Source organism: Phyllostomus hastatus, unplaced genomic scaffold (assembly GCF_019186645.2).
Source record: "Phyllostomus hastatus isolate PE091 unplaced genomic scaffold, TTU_PhHast_1.1 phas_contig_34, whole genome shotgun sequence".
In the NCBI taxonomy this organism is placed as follows: domain Eukaryota; kingdom Metazoa; phylum Chordata; class Mammalia; order Chiroptera; family Phyllostomidae; genus Phyllostomus; species Phyllostomus hastatus.
Genome location: NW_025333857.1, coordinates 29,711,008 through 29,735,830, shown reverse-complemented (window position 1 = coordinate 29,735,830; position 24,823 = coordinate 29,711,008). Strand labels below are relative to the sequence as shown.

The 24,823-nt window shown below is 43.2% G+C and overlaps 1 protein-coding gene across 1 annotated transcript in view; it reads right to left on the bottom strand.

Annotated features, from left to right (window-relative positions):
• Nucleotides 1–2,726: 2,726 nt before the first annotated feature.
• PIP5K1B (phosphatidylinositol-4-phosphate 5-kinase type 1 beta) overlaps nt 2,727–24,823 on the bottom strand; it is a 322,492-nt gene continuing 300,395 nt past the window's right edge. The window contains exons 14-15 of the mRNA XM_045840212.1: nt 20,821–20,938; nt 2,727–3,472 (exon numbers count right to left, since the gene is read on the bottom strand). Of these exons, the coding sequence (XP_045696168.1) occupies nt 3,470–3,472; nt 20,821–20,938 (121 nt within the window). The 3' untranslated portion in view covers nt 2,727–3,469. The remainder of the gene's footprint in view (nt 3,473–20,820; nt 20,939–24,823) is intronic.

Below are 24,823 nucleotides of genomic sequence, written 5' to 3'. Positions count from 1 at the left end.
AGGGGTGCCTGGGACGATATACTATTATTAAAAAAAAAAGCCCCCAGGTCCATCATGTCTGCCGCCAGAGGAAAGACGTCTCTCAATGCCAGAGATTTGTGAAAAGGAAAGGAAATGTTTATTTAATGCTATACAAACTTAAAGTAGTGACCTAATGTCTTTACCAAAATCCCAAAGTCCCTTAAAACACCCACAAACAGACGCAGTCCTTCCTTCTTTCCCCCTTTGCCCAGTCCAGAGTACCGTATCTCAGGAAAGGAAATAGAAGTCCATGGCTCAGACAGTCCTCTGGTTCTTCCCAGTTAGTACTCCATCTCGAATGGGAGACCTCCCTGGGTTCCCAGCACCCTCAGCTGAGTCGCCGGGATCTCTGCTGAAACCAGGTGGTGGTTCCCCCTTCTAAAGCTTCGGGGGTCCCCACTCTGGCAAAGGCACGTGGTCCTCTCTCCCAGGGCCATGGGAGTCCCCACTCTGCCAAAGCCGTGTGGTTCTCTCTCTCAGGGCTGTGGGAGTCTCCACTCTGTCAAGGCTGCGTGGTTCTCCCTCAATGGCTGCCGTGTCTGGGCTTAAATCCCCATGCCAATCTTCCTCTGCAGCCCCATTTCTGACTCCTCCTACACTCGGGCACACTTGCCCTCAATCTGCTGTCTTCTCCAGCTTTTCTGGTCACCATTGTGGGTCTGGGCAGGTGTGACCCCATGTCATGGAGCCAATCTTCTCTGAGCTCCCACGCAGGCGCTGTAACTCACGGGACCTGCCCCCCAGTCACATCTCGGTGTGGGGGAAGGTCCCTTTCCATCCCCCTGGCCTTGAGCATGGCCATAGATATTTAGCATATCTAAGTGACCAGCCAAAGGCTATAGGTATGTTAAATGACCATGCCATGGATTAGCTGCAAAGCTGTCCTGCATGTTCTTGCTCTGTGTGCCCCTTCCCCAACCCACACCTGTGGGGGAAGGGGTGAAGACACCTTAAAATCTCCTGGACACCTTGAGTTCTGGACCCATTTCAAATGCCCATTTGGGTTTCCCCCTCTTGGCTGCACCCTGTAACACTTGGAAGGTTTAGCATGGTTTTTAGGAAGTTATTTTGCAGTAAATGTTTGCCGCTGGGGGCTGGGCCCACACCACGCAGAATAGTCTCTTACAATATGTATCATATAATTCCATTTATAAATTGTTCAAAAATGGGCAAAGCCAATCCATTATGGTAGGACTCACAATAATAGTTACCTTTGGGGCACTGAGGGGGAAGGCATCAACCCACCCAGGACATCGATAGGGAGGGGCATGATAGGGCCTGTAGGTTAGCTGGAAATCTTTGCTAATTTGTTCTACGTGCTGGTGACATGGGTGTATACAGGCATAAAATCCCACTGAACTATACAATTAATAGTTGTACACGCTGTTGCATGTAAATTATACCTCAATCATTTAAAAAGGGTAGACCACCGTGTTGAGGTGTTCTGAGGTAGGTGAAATAACTACAGGCTGCCCAAGGGTGATGGTGCTAGAAGCAGAGGTTGGGGATCATAGACAGCTTCATGGCATCAAAATAGCATTTGAATCAGACCTTAAAATAATGATCCTTAACACTTCTCAGGTCAAGGGCACTTTCAATTTGATGAAAATTTCTGTCTCTTTATGAATAAAAAGTCCCATCTGCTCAAAGCATGCCCTACTGGTGAATATTATTTTATGGTTCTGTTAATATCCACCTATGACCCTTGTAGGAATCAATGGGTCCTGGGCTAAGAATCCCTGCTTAGATAAATGGGTAGATCTACAAATGGGAGGGGGGAAAGAGTCAGGTCCCAGCTAGGTAAACCCCTGTAGTGAGGGAGAGCATCTGGAAGCACACAGGAATAGGAGGGAGAGAGAGGCCAAGAACCCTCAGAAATCCATTTCGGTCGAGTTCTCCATTGACATCCTAACCCAGGACGGATTCCTAGCACCAGCTCTGCAGGTAAGACTACTTATACTGAGTAACCATGGCTGTAGGCTACATTTATAAAAGTTAATACCATATGTGCTTACAAGAAATCAGCTTGCTTTAACTTGAAGTGTTTTACACTGAGCATCTTATCAGGAAAGTCTTTCTGCAGGCCGGGTCATTCTGCTTTCTAATGACTTTTGCCCACCAGTGTATGATTATGCAGCCTCTTAAGTCTCTGCTGCTTGGGACTTTCATAAGATGGCATAGATGCATACATTGCTTCACACATTCACTGCCTCTCTCTACTGAATCCACTCCTGCGTGGGAGGTATATTCCCACCCCTTCGACATCAGAGCTGGCAGAGTCACTTGCTTCGGCCAGTGGAACGTGAGCAGGAACACTGTAAACCACACTTCAGCTGAAGTTATTTTATGAGCTCCCATCTTCGTTACACTACCCCTTTTTTCCTTTTGCCATACAAGTGGCATGTTCTAGGCAGGGACTCCCTCAGATCCACATCCAGAGATTTTGGGGTTGTTACCATAGCAGAACATAGTGCAGCTGGCTGATACACCAGGACACTTGGGGAAGTCTCGAACAAGCAAAGCAGAACCTGCTATTGAGTGTTTTCTCAGGGTCCAGAGAAGTTTCTTTATTTTTATCCATCATGAAAAGGATTGTAATGTAAGGATTGCGCAATATCTAAAAATGAGAGGCATCTAAGTTATTTCTTTTTAATTAGTAGAAAGAAAGAAGACCATAAACTATTGGAATTACTGTACTACCACAATTGAGAACAAAATATTTTATTTTTCTCAATAAAACTATAGTTTACAATAGTATTTACTAAATAAATTATATAATTTCTCCTTTACAAGCAATAAACTAAATCACAAATATTTCAAAGACAACGTGTATGTACACGACATAAGGCCTTTTGTAAATAGCTCTGCTTTTCTCCCTTCACTAGTAAACAGTGAAAATACCTTTAAAGAGGCTAGTTATCTATAAAGTATATGCAGACCTATCATACTGATCTTCAGGTAAAACCAATTTAAACTTTAATGACATGGCTATGATTATAGTTTTGCAAAAAGAGCAGGATTTATACTTTATATACTATTTTGCACAGATGGATTTTTAAAAAATATATAAGCAGATTACATGTGTTGCTTAAATATAATCACTGGATGCATGCAGAATGAAATAATGCAAGTGTCAATAGGAAAATAGCACTTTCAAGTCCGAAAAAAGTGATTGGCAATGGTATAGAAAGCAGCTTAAATGTGGTTCATGCAGTTCTTCACAGTTCGGCAAGCAACAGCAAATGAGAGAAGAGTGTGGCATCACATCTGCTGACCAGCCCATGGACCGAGGCTACCCCAACATTCACAAACTCCTAAGTCCAGCTGATTATTGTTCTGTGTCGTGGGGCTCAGCCAAGTTCCTTTGGGAAATTCTGGAGTGGAGGAACTTCTCTCCTGCGACCGTGTGCACGTCTCATCTGTCTGCTTAGGTGGTCACCACTTGCACTTACTAGGGGGGAAAAGAAAGAAAGCAGTTGTGAGACTTTGTTCTAGCATTGATTTATCGCTGCTCCGCATGAGCACAAACACGAGTCCGTTATTTCTCCCAGTGACTTGTGCCTGGGACATGTGCAGGTCGAAGTGGCGGTGGATTAGGCTGGGATTCTACAGTGATGAGCATAGCATGTGCTTCTCTGGAGGACTCCCAATGGGTCATTGATGCAGTTTATCAAGTCCCTAATAAATCACAGCACTGAACTCGACACTCAGAAGGAAGCCGCCTCACCTAAGATGCACTCCTGCCTTCCTCCAAGTGCACAGGGCTTGGGGATGTGCTGTGGTATGTCAGGTTTGAAGCCAATCAAAATTACTTGGACATGGTCTTGAACTCATCCTGAATGCTATGTTCATTTTCAAACACTGTCCATGTGGCTGGGCAGTAAAAATATATCCAGTAAATACTTAACCTAAAATGATAACCATTTAAAACCAGAGGCAGCTTATTCAGTCTGTGACAGTTATACTTAGATAGGTATGGAGAAGCAGCCCATGCTCAGTCTCTGGAGACAGACACAGTGGGTTAAATCTATTGACTTCCTGATTATTACAGACAGAACATGCAAGTCACTTAACCTTCTTTGTACCGTATTTGTCTTTTCTGCAAAATGGGGTAGTTGTATATACAGTATACAAAGAATAAGGGAGGGGGGACCTCCCCAAAACTGGAATTATCTTTGGGAGGGTAGGTTCCTTGTAGCACAGGCTTCCCCACTATGTGAGTGTTCTAGAAACCCATCTGTTATCAGTGTACCAGCTGGCATTGGTGTAAGAGGCTGCATTCAGCTTCAGTGAATTTTTCTGAAGACTCTTACAATGGGTTTGCCCATTTCCAGGTGATTTACCAGCACACCTGCCCACACCGCATTGAGTAATCAGCAGTTTTTGACCAAAACAGCATGACCCCGTGCCCTACCCTCCCTATTCACCTGATCTTACCCCAACTTGTTTTCATTTCCCTGGGAGAAAAAAGTCCTCAAAGGAAAATGTTTTGTGTATGTGGAAGAGGTGAAAAGAAAAACTGGCAGAAGCACTAACAGGCATCAAATCGATGAATTCAGAAACCATTTTGAACAGTGGAAAAAAATGTCTTAATAGTTGTATTACGTCAAATGGTGAGTAGATTGAAGGTGACTAAATTTAAGCATGAAAGAATAGTTTTTTTATAAATGAATTCCATTTTAGGGGGTTCTGTGTGTGTGTGTGTGTGTGTGTGTGTGTGTGTGTGATCACTTTGCACAGTGCCTGGCATATGCTAGTGCTCCCAAAATAGTAGTAGGGAAGGTTGGGGCTGGATCACTTTCATTTGGAGGCTGACAAGACTTGAGTGAAAGTCTGAAATGACTCCAAAAATTATTAGAAACTATGTCAAATAGAGAGGATACTTTTTTATACAGGATTTTAAAAAAGTTTATTTAGAGAGAGAGGAAGGGAGGAAGAGGGAAACATTGTTAGAAACATAGATTGGTTGCCTTCCACACATGTCCCGACTTGGGACCAAACCTGCAACCCAGGCATGTGTCCTAACTGGGATTCGAACCAATGACCTTTTGGTTTGTGGGATGACACTCAACCAACTGAGTTACACCAGCCAGGGCAAGATGATTCTATTTAAAAATGAGTATTTTATCATGTAATTTGAGCCAGTTGTTAGTTGTAATTTTTATTATCACTTTGTTTAATAGTTTAGATTATTCCCTCTTATTAATCTGTTAGGGAGTTTTCCCTGCTTAAATGTATAACATGCTCAAATCATTACTCAGAAAATATCTTTCAGAAATAGCTCAAGTGCTCAGAGTTCTGAGCTGCAGCAGTGGGCAAATGGGCAGTCGCCTGCACCCTCAGGATGGGACGGATGTTGTGAAGGCTCAGTGTGGTCACTCTGATGTGTGGTGCATATCAGTCAGCGCTATAAAAACCCACATAAAATGATAAGGTCCTGCTGGTTAGATTTGAGTCCTGCTTTCTTAAACCAAAAACCAAAAGTGAGTGATAGTTCTGGTCTACCGTTTCTGCAGATCATGGCTGGAGTTCTGTGTCTGGTTTCTAGTGCCAGACTCTGAGAGGGACATTGATGGGCCTGAGTCACACCTGAGAAAACCCACCAGTGAACGGGTCCCCAAACCCAGGACTCTGTGGAAATGGTGGAGGACCCGGGCTTTTTGCTCTAGAAAGTAGGAGTTGCAGAGATGGGGCAGAATAGTTGTCTTTGAGTATCTATAGGCTAGCCATGGGAAGAAAGGGTTAAGTACGAGGTTAGTCCCAGGACACCTGAGAGTGTGACACTTTCACCAACAGTAGTGGCACAGAGGGCTGTGATCCTGGGTGGGAGATGGAATACTGGAATGTGTGAAGTGAGTAGAGGGGTAAAGCTTCATCCCCACCAGTTTCCCCCCATCAAGCATCCTGATACTCACTCTCATGCCCTCCCCAGCACATGGGTCCGTTTCGCTATCTGCTGTGACCCAGTGGGTGAGACAAGTGAATCTCAGACCAGAACCAGGACAAATGTGTGGAAGCCAGTTTTGCTTTAATCTGGAAGTGCTTTCTAACCAGAGTAAAAAAAATGAGGGGCAGTTGCTGTGCCTGGGGGTGAGGCAGTAGAGCCGAGGCAGAAAGCTGTGTCCTCACTCAAGAAGGGACTCCAAAAATTTCTGGTACCCAGAAGGCACTCAATCAGTGGTGGCCAGTAGGGAAGATGCGGCAGTCACAGCTGGGCTGTGTCAGATGGTCACCAAGTTTTGTTCCAACCACAAGATTCTATGAAATGCTGATTGCAAATTAAAAAAATATTTTATATTATTTTTTAAGTATAGTTGGTATAATATTATATAGTTATATTATGGTTATATTAATTTTAGGTGTACAATATAGTGATTTGACATTTTCATACCCTGCAGTGTGATCACCCCACTAATTCTAGTAATCATCTGTCACCACACACACTTATCACAATATTGCTGACTACGTTCCCCTTCACCTTTTTGACCCATCCCCTCATCCTCCTCTTCTCTGGCACCTATGCCTTTGGTCTCTGTGTCTGCGAGTCCATTTTTGTTTTGTTTGTTCTTATGTTTCAATTTTCTTTTAGATTCTACATATAAGTGCAACCAAATGGAATTTGAATTTCTCTGTGTGACTTATTTCACTAGCAGAATACCTTCTAGCATAGGTCCACCCATGTTGCTGCAGTTGCCAAGATTTCATTTTTTAATTGATGAATAATAGTTCATTGTATATATGTACTGCATTTTCTTTATCCATTCATCTATTGATGGATACTTAGGTTGCTTCCATGTCTTGACTATTGTAAATAATGCTGTAATGAACATAGGTATGCATATATCTCTTCCAGTTAGTGTTCTGGATTTTTCAGATAAATACCCAGCAGTGGAATTGCTGGGTCATATGGTAGCTCTAGTTTTAATATTTTGAGAAACATCATACTGTTTTCCATACTGGCTGCACCAATTTACAATCCTGCCAAGAGTGTGCTGGGGTTCCTCTTTCTTCACATCCTTACCAACACTTGCTTGTTGATTTATTGATGGTAGACACTGTGACTGGTGTGAGGTGATACACCTCATTGTGGTTTTGATTCCCATTTCCCTGATGATTAGTGATGATGGATATCTTTTCATATGTTTGTTGGCCTTTTTTTTTAAATCTGGACCAGAGGACCTGCTCATCAATTTTTAGAGGAAGGGTGAGAGAAAGAGAGACAGGTCTGTGTGTGAGAGAAACATCAATCGCTTGTCTCTTGCACATGCCCTGACCAGGGATTGAACCGACAACTCAGGTATATGCCATGACTGGGAATCAAACAGAAGACTCTTCAGTGTATAGACAATGCTCCAACTGACTGAGCCACAGAAGCCAGGGTGCCTGTTTGGCCATCTTTATGTTTTCTTGAGGTGTCTTTTTATGTCCTCTGCTCATTTTTTTATCAAATTTTTTATTAAATTATATAAGTTTCTTATATATTTTGGATATCAATTCTTTATTGGATATATAATTTGCAAATATGTTATCACATTTAGTAGGTGGTCTTTTTGTTTTGTTGATAGTTTCCTTTGCTGCACAGAAGCTTTTTAGTTTGATGAAATCCCATTTGATTACTTTTGCTTTTGTTTCCCACGCTTGAGGGGGCATGTCCACAAAGCTATCACTCCGATTGGTATCAGTTTCCTACCTATGTTCTCTTCCTGGAGTTTATGGTTTCAGGATTTATATTTAAGTCTTTAATCCATTTGAGCTTATTTTTGTATATGGTGTAGAAGGGAATGATCCAGTTTCACGATTTTGTATGTATCTGTATAGTTTTCCCCATACCATTAGATGAAGAGACTGTCATTGCCACAGTGTATATTTTTACCTCCTTTGTCATGGGTTAATTGACCATATAAGTGAGGGTTTATTTCTGGGCTCTGTATTCTGTTTTCTTGATCTATGTGTTGGTTTTTGTGCCAATGTCATATTGTTTCTATGATTACAGCTTTGTAGCATAGTTTAAAATCAGAGTGTGTGATACCTCCTGATTTGTTCTTTGTGTTTTCTTTCAAGACTCTTTTTGGCAGTTTTTGGTCTTTTGTGATTCCATATGCACTTTAGGGCTATTTTAGTTCTGAGAATGTCATTGATATTTTGAGAGGGATTGCACTGAAGCTGTAGATTGTTTTGAGTAGCACAGCCAATTTAATGATATTATTCCTTCTAATCCACGAACACAGTATATCCTTCCATTTATTTGTGTCCTCTTCAATTTCTTTCTTCAATGTCTTAAAAGTTTTTGGAATACAGGTATTTCACCTCTTTGGTTAATTTATTCCTAAGTTAAATACTGTTTGTAAATTTATACCACCTAACAACTCAGAATATTGTAAAATGTTAATTCCTATTAAATAAGTCACTCTTTAGAGAAATTTAATATTTTGGTATTAAAATATTAATACCAATACCAATGGTATTTGGTACCAGTATCAAAATACCAATTTTGGTACCTCACAAAATTGGCTAAATTTATAATTCAGTAAAAAAACACAATAGAGTCATTTCCTGCTCTGGTCATAAAAGTCCTTTAATTTACTAAGTTTTTTTTTTTTTTAAACTGAGATGTTCTATTTCCTGTAGATGTATACAACATTCCACTCTCACCCCCGGGGTATAAGAATGTCGGAGCTGGGTGTGAACTGCCGACTCAGTGTGCATGCTCTGATGTAATCCTGGGATGGCACAGCTGGCTACATGAAAGTGCCCATTTTGCACTGGTTTATAATTCTAATAAGGCAAGATGGCCTGACAGGTCTTAATTTAGTGTTTTGTGGGATCTACAAGCACATTTTCTTCAGGCTTGTAAACATGGTCACAGTGAAAACTCTGCACAGAACAATTCTATCTTTTGTATAAAATGTACTATAATTTTCCTTCAAATTATAGTCCACAAGTCCATCAATAAAGAGACAGGACAGTCAGCTGTCTACCCTAGGAAGGACACTGGGCAGCTTGCATTTATTCTTTAAAGTGTGGCTCATTTGGAAGTCACTCCAGCTCCCCGACGTCATGGTGGGCTCTTCAGGTATTGTTGCCCAAAACAGTAATCACTTCCGGGCTGAACTGCGATTTGACCCTCTCCTGACCTGATGGCTTTAGGAAGAGAAATGGGAACTGGTGCTTTGGCAAGAGAGCCCAACCAGATACCAGAGATGGGATGACAGATCATCAGAATGATATTTTGGCTGTCACCCACTGAACTGCCATGTGTATACACACACCTTGTCCACAAAGGTGCCAGGGCGGCTTCCTATAAATGATGTGCTCTGAGATCCAAGACAGGTTTTAAATCCTGAGACCTGAAGGTAAAGGTGTGATAATAGTTGGCATAAAAAATAAGAGTATTTAGGTATTTCTGTGACCTTAATTACTAGGGTTATTTATTCCACATAGGTGTCTGTGTGGTGGAGAGACCAGGTGTATTTTTACTACCACCTAAACTCAAGTGCTTAATTCTTCAAGAGAAACTGCACAATAATGTACGCATGTGGTTAGAGACTGCAAAGCTTTTTCAATATTAGGTTGATTTAAAACACGAACACAGAAAAATAAAAGAATATGGCAAATCAAGAGCAGCCTGTTCGCTAACCAAGAAGCCCTTTTTGAGGGTGAGCTGCACTATGGGGAAGCCAGGTACCCCCAGGGGACCCCAAAAGTGGAGTATTTCCAGATGGTCTTTTCAACTTGGAGGGTCTAAGTTCACTTTTCTGAGCCACAGGCGGGGCATCAAAGGTGAGAGGTTTCTTTTCAGAGGTCTTATTCCTAGGGTCATTTCCCATTCCACACCCCTTTCAGTCTTTTCTCTGACACACCTTGGTTGCTAGTGTTATACCCCTCAACCCACCATTTAACAATTATATTTAGTCAATAGAATTTCATTAGACCCAGAATGGTGTGAGGGCATCTTAGGGCAGAGCTGAAAGGAGGCACAGCTTCACGACAGTTAGACGGGCCAAGATAATCAGCACTAAACAGTCCATGAGGTCTCCCCATTCCTCCAGCTCCTAACCCTCAGGGGTGATGTTCTTTTTTAACAACTACCTCGGGTTCATCCCTGGGACCCCACAAAAACAGAATCATTCCCTTTTTAGTGTCCAAACACCTCCTTATTTGGGTTTCCAGTTGAAGTTCCTTCCCAAAATACCTGTGGGGAGAGCATTTTTTCTCCAGGCTATCATAGGCAGTAAGTCCTTTTTTCCTCTTCTTATACCAAGCCCCTGTTTCCATCAGCAATCCCTGACTCCTGCTTTCGCCGGCCCTGCTCTGTTTCCTTTCCATCTGATATTGTTCTTAGGTTTTTGGCCCCTGTTCCTTCCACTGCCCTGAGAACACTTTGCCTCGCCCCGCCTCACCGCTCATTTCAGTCTAAATGCCACATCACCACACACACATGTAAACCTTTCACAAAGCCTGGCCTTAGCTCTGGAGTCCCCCTGCTTCTCTGGGTCACTGGGTTGCCTCGTGTTGGAAATTCAGGGTGTGCTGAGGAAGCAGCCACCATTGCACCCTGGGCAGTCCTGAGTCTTTTTCCTTTCACCTGAGGGTCTATATTCACATTTTATTATTTTCATCCCCACCTCAAGTTGGGGGTTACTTTACAAGGCATAATCACTTGGGGACAGATTGGAGTGAGGGATTTCTCTTTGTCCCACAGCAGCAGGAATCCAAAGCTCATCATTTCCTTAGATGGTAGAACGACTTACACCAGTGTAGAAATCAGGACATGGGGTACGAATGGAGTTAGACCTCACCACTCTGGGACCTTAGAGGTGGAGGGAACTTAAAGAAACCTAGGTTCCAATTTCCAACCTTTGCACTTAAAAAATTTAGACTCAGGATCAGAGGTGAAATTACTCTTCCCCAAAGGCCAGGGACTGCGGGCCTTTCACTAGCAGTCCTTGGGGCGGAAGGTGGGACGTGGATGGTCCTTGAGGGGCACGTGCAGAGGAAGACACCATGTCGTGCCGGATCTGGGAGTGTTTGTTGAAGTCTGCGGTGTTGGCAGCACACGGAATGCCAGGCCTCCCGCCGGCCTCCACAGGCCCTAGCGAAGCTGCCCATACCGACCAGCAGATAGATTAGTGATGAGAACAGGCCCAAGAAAAAAACTGGCACTCATCTCGGATGTCTCATGGGATGGATTTAGGATTACAGCCTCTCATTTCAAAACCGTTAGTGCAGGAGCAATATTTTAACATGGTACCCTGCCTGATTAATTTGTTTTCCAAAGACCCAAGGGAAGCCTGAGGGCATCAGTGATTTATATCAGCTGACAAGTCTACCCACGGACTTTCCAGCACTCGAGTGACTTCTGCTAATTGTAAATCCAAATGGCTACCTTATTATCTAATATATCATATAGCCCTGGGGCTGCAACCGAATTCTCAGACCCTGCTTCTGCTGCATTAGGAAAGCGTCGTGGGGAGGAACATGGGCCTGGTTTCATTCAAACAGGGGCACTGCCTTTGGATGGGGCAACCGGCTGCTCTCTCACACGTGCAGGAGGAAAGCAGAAGATGCCAACAGCTCCGGGCCATGGTCTGGAGCAGCGATTTTCAACCTTTTTCATCTTACAGCACACACAAACTGATGACTAAAATTCTGCCACACACCAAAAGAAATCATTTTTTTTTTGCTGATATGACAAAAAACCCCCACCAAGTATAATTTTGATTCATTTGCCTGGATAGCTATCGTGCTGGCTGTTGTCATTTTTTAATTTGACAATCTAATGGAAAAGAGGTCAGTGCCCCTGAGTCAAGTACTTCATGTTTTCAAAATTCTTGCAGCACGCCAGTTGGAAATTGCTAGTCTAAAAGGTAGAAACTCAAAGCTTTTCTCCATCAAGCCTTTCCCCTCTTAGTGCTTTTAACCATTAGGGGTTGAATCATCTCCCCAAATTTCTTATGTCGAAGTCCTAACCCCCAGTATCTCAGAAGGTGACATTACCTGGAGGTGGGGCCTTTACAGAGGTAATCAAGTTAAAATAAGGTTATCAGCATGGTCCCCAGTCCAGAATGACTGGACTTTGGACACAGAGTCAGAAACGTGCAGAGGGAAGGCAGTGTGAAGACACAGGGAGAAGATGGTCATCTACCAGCCAGAGAGAAGCTTGGAATGATCCTTCCCGCACAGCCCTCGGGAGGAGCCAACCCCGCCGAGGCCATGGTCTCGGACTTCTGGGCTCCAGAGCTGTGAGGTGATACACCTCTGTTGTCTAAGCCACCTAGTGTGTGGGACTTTGTTATGGCAGCCCTGGGAAACAAATGCAGTAGCTATTACTGAAATTCAGAAAATTAAAAAAAAAAAAAAAAGACTTGACAGGGTGGGGCAAAAGTAGGTTTAAGTCGTGAGTATGTGAAACACAGAGTTTATTCTTGTGTTATTTATTATTGTATTATTTTCCATCCAGACGACTGTAAACCTACTTTTGCCCCACCCTGTGTATCTGAATTTTATTATACTACTGAATCCCATCCCCTCTAGGGGGTTCCTTAAAAAGGTACAGTTACCTAGAAGTTGAGTGTCTATAAGGGATGACTTCTCAAAGACTGAAAGTGAAGAAAAGGCTTCTTTCCAACTTACATTGGTTGAGACTTTGTTAAAGTTGCTGCCTAACCAGTGGAAAGGAGCATTTTCTGTGTGGAATCCCCAAACTGCCAGGAAGGCCTTTCAAAGAGGCTCAGGGGGAATTGGCCTGGATGGATGGAGAAAGGCAGCCGGACAGCCCAGGGAAGATGAGCACTCTGAGTTCCATGTCTGATTGGAACAGTAGCCTCCAGGCCAGCCTGAAAGGTAGAAGATGCTGGGCCTGTCCGAGGGAGCTGCCTTGGACATGCGAAGGATGTGCCCCTGGTGAGAGGACGCAGAGTGGAAACAGCCCACTGAGCTTAATCGGGCTTCAGTTCAAGGACTTCAACCTGGGATCCGCCTTGGTCAGTGACACTTTCCTACCAGTAGGTGGCAGTAGGGACTGCAGGAACCAGGAACACAGTCACAAGCCCAAAGCATAAACTTGTGTGGTAGGAACCTACTGGGTTCACCTCGGAATTAAGTAGATATTTTCTTTCTCTAGGGTAAAGCAGAGCTCGCTGGCCAACCATCTCAGGAGGGGATTGTAGGCTGCTCAGGGCTGAAGGACCCTGTCCACCTGCTTAGTGCCACACCTCAGCCCTGGATGTGTGCTGAGCCTTTGAAAATACCAACGCCCTGGTCCACCTCAGAGGTTCTATTTCTAACACATGATATGTACCCAACAAGTGACTGTGTGTGTTAATACATTCATTTCTTCAATATGTGGCACCTTTTTGTTAGGATCCTAAATAATTTGGGAACATCTAACCAACCTCACAGTTACTTAGCCAGGGAGATGGCAAGTGCATGGGGAAATGGGGCCATGCAAGGTGAAAGTAATCCACAGGCCCGAGTCAGGCAGTGCAGTTGGCCGAATAGTGTCCCCTGAAAATGCATGTCCACCTGGAACCTTGGAATGTGATCTTTTTTGGAAATAAGGTCTTTGCAGATGCAATTACATCTACAAGTTAAGACGAGGTCACACTGTACTAAAGTGGGCCCTGACTCCAATGACTGGTGTCCTCATGAGAAGAAGAGAGGGCATCGGTGTCACGGGGAAGAAGTCTATGCGAAGAACAAGGCAGAGATAAAAGTGTCGCACGTCAAAGAATTCTGAGGAACACGTGGAGCCACCAGAAGCTAGAAGAAGCAAGGAAGGAGCCTCTCCAGAGCCTTCAGAGGGAACAGGGCCCTGCTGACACCTTGACCTAGAAGGTCTGCCCTGCGGAAGAGTGACACAACAGGTTTCCGCTGTTGGAACCCCCTGGGCTGTGGCTCTCTGTTCCAGCATCCCCGGCAAAGTAACACAGGCAGAGGCCCAGCACAGGCTCAGCCCTCAGGTGCCTGCTCAGGGAGGCCTTATTTTTCCCTAAGTGTGCAGTGTTTGCTGCATTCTCCCTTCTTCCACACTCTCCCCGTCCCCCGCAGATCCCAGGAGAGCGAAGGGTAGGAGCGAGGACAGCCCTGTTCACTGGGTCCACGGCATGATTTGAACTTGCTTTTCCCTAAAACTCGGGTTTGTTCCTAATCTGGTTCCTTCTGAGTTTGCTGTTTGTTTCCTGCAGACCCCAAGTTTGCACCGTTAGAGACTGTTCTTTCTCAAACAGTTATCCAAGAGTTGGAAAGACTCAGGGGACTAGCAAGCACGGGCTTTCCATGACAAGAGAGGAGAGGAAAATGGAAACCAGAAAGAGAGCGACAGGGAGAGTCTGGAGGCAGTGGGCAGGGGAGAGGGACCAGTGTTCGGAGGCAAGGAGTGGAAAATGATGGGGCTACCTGTGGGGTTGGGCTGGAGGTGACAGGAGACCCAGCCAAGCTGCAGAGTGGAACTGGCCTTGAAGGAGGAGGGAACCAAGCTGGCCTGTGAGGCCATGACTCCCTGTGAAGCTAGGGTGAAACAAAACGGAAAAACTGCCCCAGCCTTGCAGGCTGTCATTCCATCTCCAACCGTGGGCCTAATTTAATGGAAAACCCAGCATGCTTTTGTAACTCCAGCTCCAATTCCCTGAGCTAATCCTTAAACAGTGGTTTAATGCTGCTTGTTTAAAAAAAAAATCCTACGGGTGGCCTCCTAATCTAGACCGACATTTTGCCTCACTAATTGGAAGCTTGCGTCTCTCGTTTCAGTGCAGAAATCAATTCTGGGTGTGGTAGGGCTCAGGCCGAGGGATTCAGGTTTCAGCTCTTCCACAAGAACCCTGTTTGGGCAATGACTTAAGGGGGCCAAGCATTTCTGGAGATAGAAATGGGCCCTACTTTACCCTTTATGAACAAGTGGCCAGATACTAGAAGGAAGTAGCATTTTGGTTAAACGCTCTACAAGCCAAAGGTAGCATTTTTCTGTTCCCACTTTGCTCTTCCTAAAAAATCTAGCAAAAATCTAAGCAGCATTTTTTTTTTTTTGGTTGGTGGAGAATCTAGTTCTCTGCTGAGAAGCCATAGAATTGCCACTAAGTCAAATAAACACCCCTCGTTGCAGCCAACACTGGTTCAGACAAGAAGTGACTGAGAGACCTGGTAGTTTGCATGTATGCCCTTATCCTCAGTGCCAACAGGATCAAATCCAGAAACGCAGTTTCTCTGGTCAGAAAGTTCCACGGAATGTTCTAAGACCCCCGTGACCTAATTTAAAATGTTTTTCTTTTTTTTCTCAGACTTTTCTCATCCATAATAGTATGATAAGCTGTTAACTCAAATCATTTTCGCTTCTCTGCCGCCTGTCGCCCACGATCAAAGAGTATTATTAACCACCCCAAAGACGCAGTCGGTAATCAAGCCATCCAACAGCTGCACGTCAGCGCACCAATCTCCAGCACCAGCATGGCTAAAAAAAATGGCTTAACTGTTTCTTTTCCCGTGCACATAGCTATTTTTGCACTTCAAGCAGCCATTTTGCAGAGACACATACCTGGAGGATTAACGTCCTCTCAATAAGAGGATGTAAAGTGTAAAAAGGAAGGGCATTTCCTCAGGACTAAATAATAGAGGCCAGAAAGTCACTGTTGAGTGGCAGCCATCTTTCAAATTTCTGTATTATTAAAAAAGCAATCTTGTATCTCCCACTTACCCATCCATCCCTGCTAGTCACCCATGGCATTTTTCAGCTATAATGGCTTTGTTAGTTGTTCCTTTTCCCACTAACACAAAATTGCACTCACACCAGGCAACGAAGCTGCCTTAGGAACTAAAATAACAGTTACTGTCAGTGCCTTAGAACATCAGGGACTATTCAAACAGTGGAATCTAGCCCTATTATGAAAACTGCATGATTGCCCATTTTAAATCAATAGAGCCTGTTAATTTCTGCTGCATTCTTTTAAATACCCTAATCTATGTCATCAACTCAAAATTCAATGGAAAACACATCTTTGGTCACTGGATAAAATTATCTTCTAAAACACCTCCCTTGATTTGAATATTTGCAAATGATTCAAACAGGCTGAAACTCTACAGTATAAAGGCGAACGGCCTTTTCAAAGCAGTGCTGAATAGCTATGAGCCTGAACCAAATGTTTTAGTAAGGACGATGGAACAATTCTGTCTTTTAAGGTACCCTATCCTTTTATTTTCATGTCAAATCACAGGAAGAGGCAGGATAGCTGGCTTAATTTACATGCATGTAATGTGAGTGAATCCTTAAAAAAAAAAAAGGAAATTTCAGATGTTATCTGGTGTGCATAAACCATCTGAGTTAAATAATCTGTTTTTAAAGGGATAGAAACAGTGTTGTCCATTAGTACCAACAACAGCACCAGGGGATTAGGTTAAGAGAGAAATGCTGTATGTGAGAGGAGGAGAAACATTACAAGAGAAATGTGACTGCATTTGTGACAACACTGAACACAGTGTCACCACAGAGCCTCCTAGGGCCCTTCAGGTAAGGACGGCGGTGAACAAGAAGATTCTAATTATTTCAAGAGAAAGGAGAGACAAAGGTGGAGGCCAGATGGTTTCCCTTCTCAGCTTTTCGGCTCACTCTCTCACGGTGTTGAGGCGAATAAACACACTGAAGGGAAAGCGGTGGGCTGCATCCTTTCAGGTTTGGAAGAGCATGCAAAATAAAAAATAAAAGTCTCCAGCAGGAAAACATAACCTGGAATTACAAGTTAATGGTGCAGAACTTTCTGGATGTGTTGCCATAAAATTTAAGTTTAACTACGGTGAAGGTTTATGGAAGATTATGTGATGAGACAGCAAAATTTGGAGAAACAACTACAGCTACTCTGCACAAACCTTCCATCTGCAGCTTCTCATTATTTAGAATAGGTCACAGCTGGTCAGAGCTGGAAGGGGTCTTAGAGATGATCTATGGTCCATTTTGTAGTTGAGAAAACTGAGGCCCCCAAAGAGTGATTAATTCAAGGGCAATGATTAATGAGAGGCAGAGACAAGCATGGAATCCAGATGCCTATTTCTCTAATCCATGTCCCATTTGGTTTTCCAACAGGTGACAGAACTAAGTTCGAGGACTAGAACAACTAGAGGGGTTTCCGGGGACCCATGAGGTGAAACTATGTTCTCATTCACACTAAGGTGTTATTTGCCTTCTCACGCCTGTTCCCCATCACGGCTTTACATGTGAGCGCAATGGTGGGCCGTACTGCCACAGGCTAATGTGGAAGTGTAGGAGACTCCAGCCCCTATAAAGTCAGACATCAGAGGTTGCAAACATGTAAAATAAAAATAACACCCCTCTTCTCACTAAATTTATTTGTGTTCTGGACAATATAGTTATTTTCATATAAATTTATTTAACATTTAATAGAAGTATTATTTTGAGTAAGTTAATGACAAATATTTAAAATTTTTCTCATTTAAATTTTTTAAACTATGAACTCACATACAGAAAAGCTCTTTGGGAATCCTCAATAATTAAGAGTATAAAGGGATCCTGAGAGCTAAAGGTTTAAGAATGGCAGTACTAGAACTACAAAAAATAGGAAGGAAACAGTAATGAAAGTGAAATTTTACAAAAACTATTCTCAACATAAAACTGCCATTCCTTCCTTTTTGGATCCATCTGTCACTTTCAAAAGCATGATGAGAACATGAGACTGGTATCAATCACCAGTAACAAGCACAGAGACAGCGTACTGCACGGTTTCCAAGTCTGCGTAGGAACCAGCCTGGAATTTTGGCTCAGCCTCCAGTCTCTTAGCAGCTCAGAGCTGAGCCGGCAAGCCTCAGCTTCCTCATCTGCAGGAGCGGACACTGAGGCTTGCCTGTGTGAAAGAGCGAGCGGAAGAAAAGCACCGGACGGCCTGGTGCGTGGTTATGTGCTTAGTTGCCTCCTCTTCTTCAAAATTCTGTGCTCTCCCAACAATACCAAACTGTCGCCCTCACCATTCTTCTTGAACTCTCACATTCTGTATTGAAATTTAAAAATAATCAATGCTTATTAACCCAAATTTGTCTCTGTATCCTTTTTCCTTTAGTTTTCATGGCATATTACCTTGTTGTACATATATTTTTTGATGCGTCATTTGACTTCTCTGTCATTTGTGTACTGCAAAAGAAGCATAATTCCCGAGCCTGGCAGCGGTTATGAGTGTGGCTTGGGGCTCGTCTCCACTGATGTGACCTCCAGGCTCACTGACTGCGGTCTGCATAACCGCGGGCACACTGCATAATCTCCACGTGCCTGACTTGCTTACGTGTACAAACCAAAGCCAGCAACTGTACCTGCCTCATAGGGCTGTTATGAGGATTAAATGAATTAATATGTATAAAGTATTTAGGACAGTGCCAGGCATGCAGGAAAAGCTCCAAAGTGTTTCACAGCTTATTGCTATTAGCTACAAAATAATATTAGGCTAGATCTTTTTCTCTCTAATCTTGGTGAGAGGAATTTCCACTGCCTTGTTACTCCCTCCACGGCCTGTCTCCACTCTCCCTTCCCTTTCTGTCCTCCAATGCTTCTGAACCACAACAAAAATTGTGCTGGGAAGACTGGTCAGCAGAGCACCCCGGCCAGCTAACCACTACCACCCTCTCTTTCAGCTCAGACTCCCATGATTCCTTTTTCCCTAGTTGGTCCTCAAGTGCTCTCCACACAACGATGAACACTGTGGCTCTTGCCTATGGCTTTGGAGGCAAGCATCATCCTTTCCTGAAGTGTTCTGCTTTCAATATCAAAGGCATAAAACAATAAAATTAGATACTAATAAAACCAAATAAATATTTAGCAGTGTTCTCATAAATGAAACTGATAGTACCAAGGAGGAACAAACACAATAATTAATAAGACAACTTTTCTACCACAGAGATAAGGGATAAGGAACAGGTACTAGCAATGCCATTGAACCACCTTGTGGTCTGAGCTCCATTCAGGAGAACCGGGTGCCCCTGGGGGGCGCACAGCTGGTTGTTGTAAACGTACAAGTGGCCTGAGCCCTTGCTCATGAAGGTGAGGTTTCACTTGGTCTTTCATTTCAGCTTTCTTGATTTCTACTTTTCTTCAGAGAGATGCTAATTAGAACGAGATATAATTTTTCACCAGGTTGGCAGAAATCGGAGTTTTTATTTACAAAATGAAATAAAATGTAATTTTTCCACTGATTATATAACATACACTTTTAAATGAGAGGGGGAATAGACTACACGATCAGTAATTCCTTCCTACTTTAAAATTCTACTGATATATAATATCTGCTTTTGGATAAAACAAAACATACCATGAGATCCCCAAAAACACTGTACATTTTTTCCCTATTTAATTCCCTGTCTTCTTGGTCATAGAGAGGAATGAACTCTTCTGTAAAGATTTTGCAATATACTCTATACCTTACTTTTAGGGAATTGTGGAGAGGAGTATTGCTTAGTGAGAAAAAATTCTGTGTGCCATAACCAGGATATTTAGGGCTTGTAAAAATAATCCTTCCATAGTGTTTTTTTGGGGGGGCTTCTGTTTTATATACTGGGTCAAAGAAAACCTGTCTGAGACGGAGATGTTTGGGCTGAGACCTGAGGGAAGTGAGGGAACAAGTATGGGAGGCTGAGACAGTGTCCAGGGAGTGATACCAAGTGCAAAGATCCTGAGGCAGAAACATGCTTGGTGGGTGGGAGGACCACCAGGGAGGCCAGTGTGGCTGAAACGGCATCAGCAAGGAGACCAAAGGCAGGGGAGGAGGTCGGAGAGGCAGGGGAGACCAGACTGGATAGGGCCTTGAGGCCTGGGTTTTACTTCAGGGAAGATGGGAAGACTCGAGAGGGCTGTGGACTGAAGATCAACATTTTGGGTAACTATGTCCCACAGAGTACACTTAGGAAGGACAGTGCTACGTTGGGGAGCATGGAGAAGCATGAAACGGGGTGTGCTGATGTGCTACTCTGAGACAGTGGCATCGGTTCCCGACGTCCAGCTTGCACACTAAGAGTGATGCGGTGCACTGGCACAGGCCTGGCACAACTTGAAAAAACAGAAAATTCCAAATCGATGTTTCCGTGTTTCATGAGATTTGGTGCAGCTGTACAAGGCTGTGGAGAATGAGCGCGAGGTGTTGTTTTCAGGGAAATTTTACCGTCCAGCCATTGGAATCTCTTTCCAGGCCTCACCTAACAATTCAATTAAGCCTCTAGAGACAACTTGATGGACTCAGAAGGGTGTCCACACACATGATCACTCACGATCCTCCAAGCAGCCTGTGAGGTGGGTGGGGCAGGCATTTTTTCCCTCCGCTGGCAAATAAGGACGCACAGCTGGAGAGGTTCCTGCCCAGATCACACGCTGGTTGGTGACAACAGAGGGAGGGAGAGAGCTAGGATTCGTGGTGCTGAATTCAGGTTCTTCCCACAACCCGATTCTGTACTTCTCAGGCCACCAATTTTTCAAGGCGGTCTCCCCAAGTGAAGAAGACTCATGCACACAGGGATACAGCTGAGTTGTAGAAGAGGTGACTTTGGGAATAACACCTGGGAGCCCCACTTTGCCTCAACATTAAGTGATCTGTTCTTTTATTACGTGCGGTGATTTAGCATGTTGGCCTAGATATGCTTTTATGTAATGTTGTACATAAATGATGGGTTGTGGAAAGACGCACTGTTTGTAGAAGTGACAGGCTGCCCTGTCTCCTTTAACACCCAAGTGCGCCTGGCCTCATAGAACTTGCTCACTGTAAACCGTGACCTGGGCACATGTGTAAACCAGCAGGGAAGGGAAAGAAACAGAAAACTACTTACTAAATAAACGTCGAGCACGGAGGCGTTATCATCCTCTATCTCCACAGCATTTGGCTCAGAAGTCAAGTAGATGGTCCCCTCTTCCAAGGTAAACGTCGAACTGGAAGGTAACCCTTTACTGGAAAAGGAAAGAAGAGCAATGGTGAGCATGTGCGCTCCAGAACAAGATCCAAGGACATCTCCAAAGTTGTGGCTGAAAAGAGGCTGAGTGTGGGAAAGCCTTCTGGGATAAAAATTTTTTGAGTGTTTGAAGGCAATCTAGTGACACCTGGAGATGTGCTCACTCGAGGTTAAGGAATTTGGTTTTACTAACAGCGAATGTTCTCTGTCTCCTTCGGTGGACAAAACGTTTCTTCACATTTCTGAGAGGTCACCTGTGGGTCCTGTGCCTTGTGAGGGAGAGAGCTGCCGTGACCCTGGTGGCCACTGGTCATCTCTGACTTTGATTAGTTGGTCTTCATGCTTATGTTCCCCTCTCACAGCTTTCCTGCTGTGCTAGTTTACAAAAGATAATCATGTGCTCCATTAGTGTTGATTTCTTGCTATTTTTTTTGTTTCTATTTTTGGCAAGAAAGGTTTAATTACAGCCATGGTTCTCAACTCCAATGTGCATCAGAGCCCCATGGAGGGCTGGCTAAAGCGCAGTTTCCTGGGCCCCACTTCCAGTCTCTGATTCAGTCAGAGCCTGTGGTTTGCATTTCCAGCAAGCTCCCAGGCAATGTGCACATTGCTGGTGCAAGGCCTACGTTGTGAGTTGCTATGAATGACATAAATACCTAAGTGAGTCACATAAGTACATAAGTGAATTACATAAATACAGAGCTTTGCATTTTGTGCTTGTTGAGGATAAGCCTACATGTACCCCTAGTAACAACAAAAGCCAAAGGAATGTAGGCAGACAATCATACTGAAGAGTCACGTGTGAAGGGAAACCACTGTGTCATGATACCAGTGCTCACTGTTTAGGTAACTGCTCCATTTTCATAGTATTTATACTGGTCATTAATTCAAGGGCTTAGAAATGCACATTCTTTCCCCCACTGAAATAAAAGTTAGTTATGTTTTTAACATGTGGAAATCTGCTGTGCGATGGTTTTATGAGAACACAGTATCTGCAAACAATGGTGGACAAGTGTGATATTGGTGTCCGACAAGAGGGGAGAAGGGGGCAAACTGGGCAGCGGGCCGCGGCCTTCCCTGGGCAGTAAGCAGCACTGCGAGCAGGCCTACAGAGGACTGGCTTCCTCCCTCACTTCCCCATCACCAGGGCCTGCCCTGGTCTGTGCTTAGCTCAGAGCCCACCCCTCCGAAAACCCCCATCTGAAGTCAACCTCTGAGTTCCCTGTCTGGACCTCCCAGTTGGATAGGAGATTATTGGGGGCACTGTATTCCCCTGTCCTTTCCTAGTCCGGGAGCTACACATAATTCCATTGTTCTCTATTAACTGAATATATGTGAAACAGAAATCCTGACCTTTACAATATCAAAAATAACACTTGTGAAAGGAACTGTGTGATCATAATAACTCTGGTTCATTTGAATTTTTTTCCGATCATCACAAAAGACCCAAAGAGAAAATTGTGAGAATGCAGACCAGTGTCAAGAGGATGCAGAGGGGGGATCTCCCATAGGTCTCCCATTGGATGACATTGGAGAATGTGGGAATCGAAGGCTAAAACAACTTCATGTGTGGTTTGGAGCGTTTCTCCTAAATTTTGGATGCCGTAAAAGTTGTCCTCTTGCTTTTCAGAAACCTAAGATGCATTCTACAATACGGGAGACAGAGTCTGTTCTGATTGATTTTAAAGAGCAGGGTGAATGTGCTCTTTTCCTATCTAGCTGTTGACTTTATATATAAACCTTCACAGATTTCTTGGGTTCAGGAAACCACCAGTGTTCAAGGGCTGCTATTTTGAGAAGCACTGTGTAGCAATAAACATTGCTTGGGTTATTTTTTGGATCAAGACAATGATGCAGTCATGGGCTTTATTTGAGTTTTGCCTTTCAGCTCTTCAGATGTCTCTCCTTACTCCTGTGGGCAGAAAATGACCCTGCCTGGCTAAGCCTTATGAGAAAGAGAAATTCTTTATCTACTTAAACATCAAAATGAAAAACAAGGTGCTCAGAAAATATGTGATTGGCATGCCTCTTGATGTTTTTTGTTTTTAGAATCTTGATTTTTATTCCTATTTTTTGGGGAGGGTAGTTTGTGGGTTTTATATAATTAAATATAAATAAAATATTTAACGTATATTCATATAATTAAAAAACCTATAATGGCTTTTGGATTATTTTGTAAACATGATTTATTGATGAGATTCAAAACTAAGTTTTCCCCTTCTTGTCTGAATTTTTGGTTATGGTTTTTATTGATTTCTCTTCTAAGATTAAGGATATAACAGAGAATATTCTATTGATAGAAATGCTTTTTGTTTAACAATGATTTAAATGGCACTGCTTGTAGTGCAAAATGTAGCCACAATGTAATCCTCTTCCTTGTACTGTCCTTCTGTGACCCAGAGACTCATCTCTCTAGAAGTTAACCCAGTTTGCAAATATTTTTCAATCTAACACTTTATTTTGGGAAACCATGGGTAAGCTACTAGCATGTTTAACACAAAACAAAAATAGCAAATAAACCTAGAACATTCTTTGGGATTGAACAGGTAACTTTATGAATTATTTTAGTTGAAATGCAATATGATCACAGAAAAAAAGAAACACCCAATTTCCTCAGCATCACATGGTCAAAATTTGATAAAATCTAATAGGTATATTTAAAAAATTGTTATTTATACTGTTTTCCACTTGTATTAGAATCGTTTCCTATCTGAGTAAGTAGAATATTTGTAGCAGTAAATTTGAGACAAAAATGAAACTCATAGGGACTTGTATCAGATTATTTTAAAGAACTCATAATTTTACAATGAAAAGGTAAATAACCACTTTAGAAATAGGCAAAGGATCTGAATAGACATTTCTCCAAAGAAGATATACAGTTAGACAAGAAGTTTATGAAAAGATGCTCAACATCACTTGTCTTCAGGGGAATGCAAACCAAGACCACAATGAAATAGCACTTCGTACCCATCAGGATGGCTATCATGTAAAAGACAGACAAGCAAGTGCTGGAGAGGATGTGGAGAAAGGGAGCCTTCCTATATTGCTGGGGGGAATGTAAAATGGTGCAGCTACCATGGAAAATAATTCTGTGGGTTCTTAAAACCATTTGAGCCAGCAATTCTATTCCAAGAAATATCCCCAAGGAAAACAAGTACATGTTTGTCCACATGGAAACTTGTACATGGGCCTGGCTGGTGTGGCTCAGTTGGTTGGAGCATCATCCCATAAACTGAAAGGCTGCAGGTTCTATCCTGGTCAGGGCACATGCCTAAGTTGTGGGTTCGTCCCAGGTTGGGGGATGTACGAGAAGCAGCCAATTGGTGTTTCTCTCTAACATCGATGTTTCTCTTCCTCTCTCTTTCCCTCCCTTCCACTCCTTCTAAAATCAATAAACATGTCCTCAGGAGAGGGTTAAAAAAAATCCATTCCCATCATTTGCCTCTTAAAATTCCAGATATTAAAAAAAACAGACTTGTACATGAATTTTCACCATGGCATTATCTATAATAGCCAAAAAGTGTAAATAACAGAAACTTCTACTAATGAATGAATAGGTAAATGATTCTCACAATGGAACATTTTTGGGCAACAAAAAATGAGTACTGATACATGCAACAATGTGGGTGAACCTTGAAAACATGCTCAGTGAATGAAGCTGATCAGAAAGGAGCACCTATTAATTTATGTGAAATGTACAGAACAGGCAACTCTACTGGGACAGAAAGCAGATTAGTGGTTGCCAGGGGCAGGGATAAGGCCAGGGAGACAGAGCCACTGCTACTTGGTATGGGGTTTCTTTTTGGGGGGTGTTGACAATGTTCTAAAATTAGATTCTAGTGATAGTGACACAGCTCTGGGAATACACTAAAAATCACAAAAG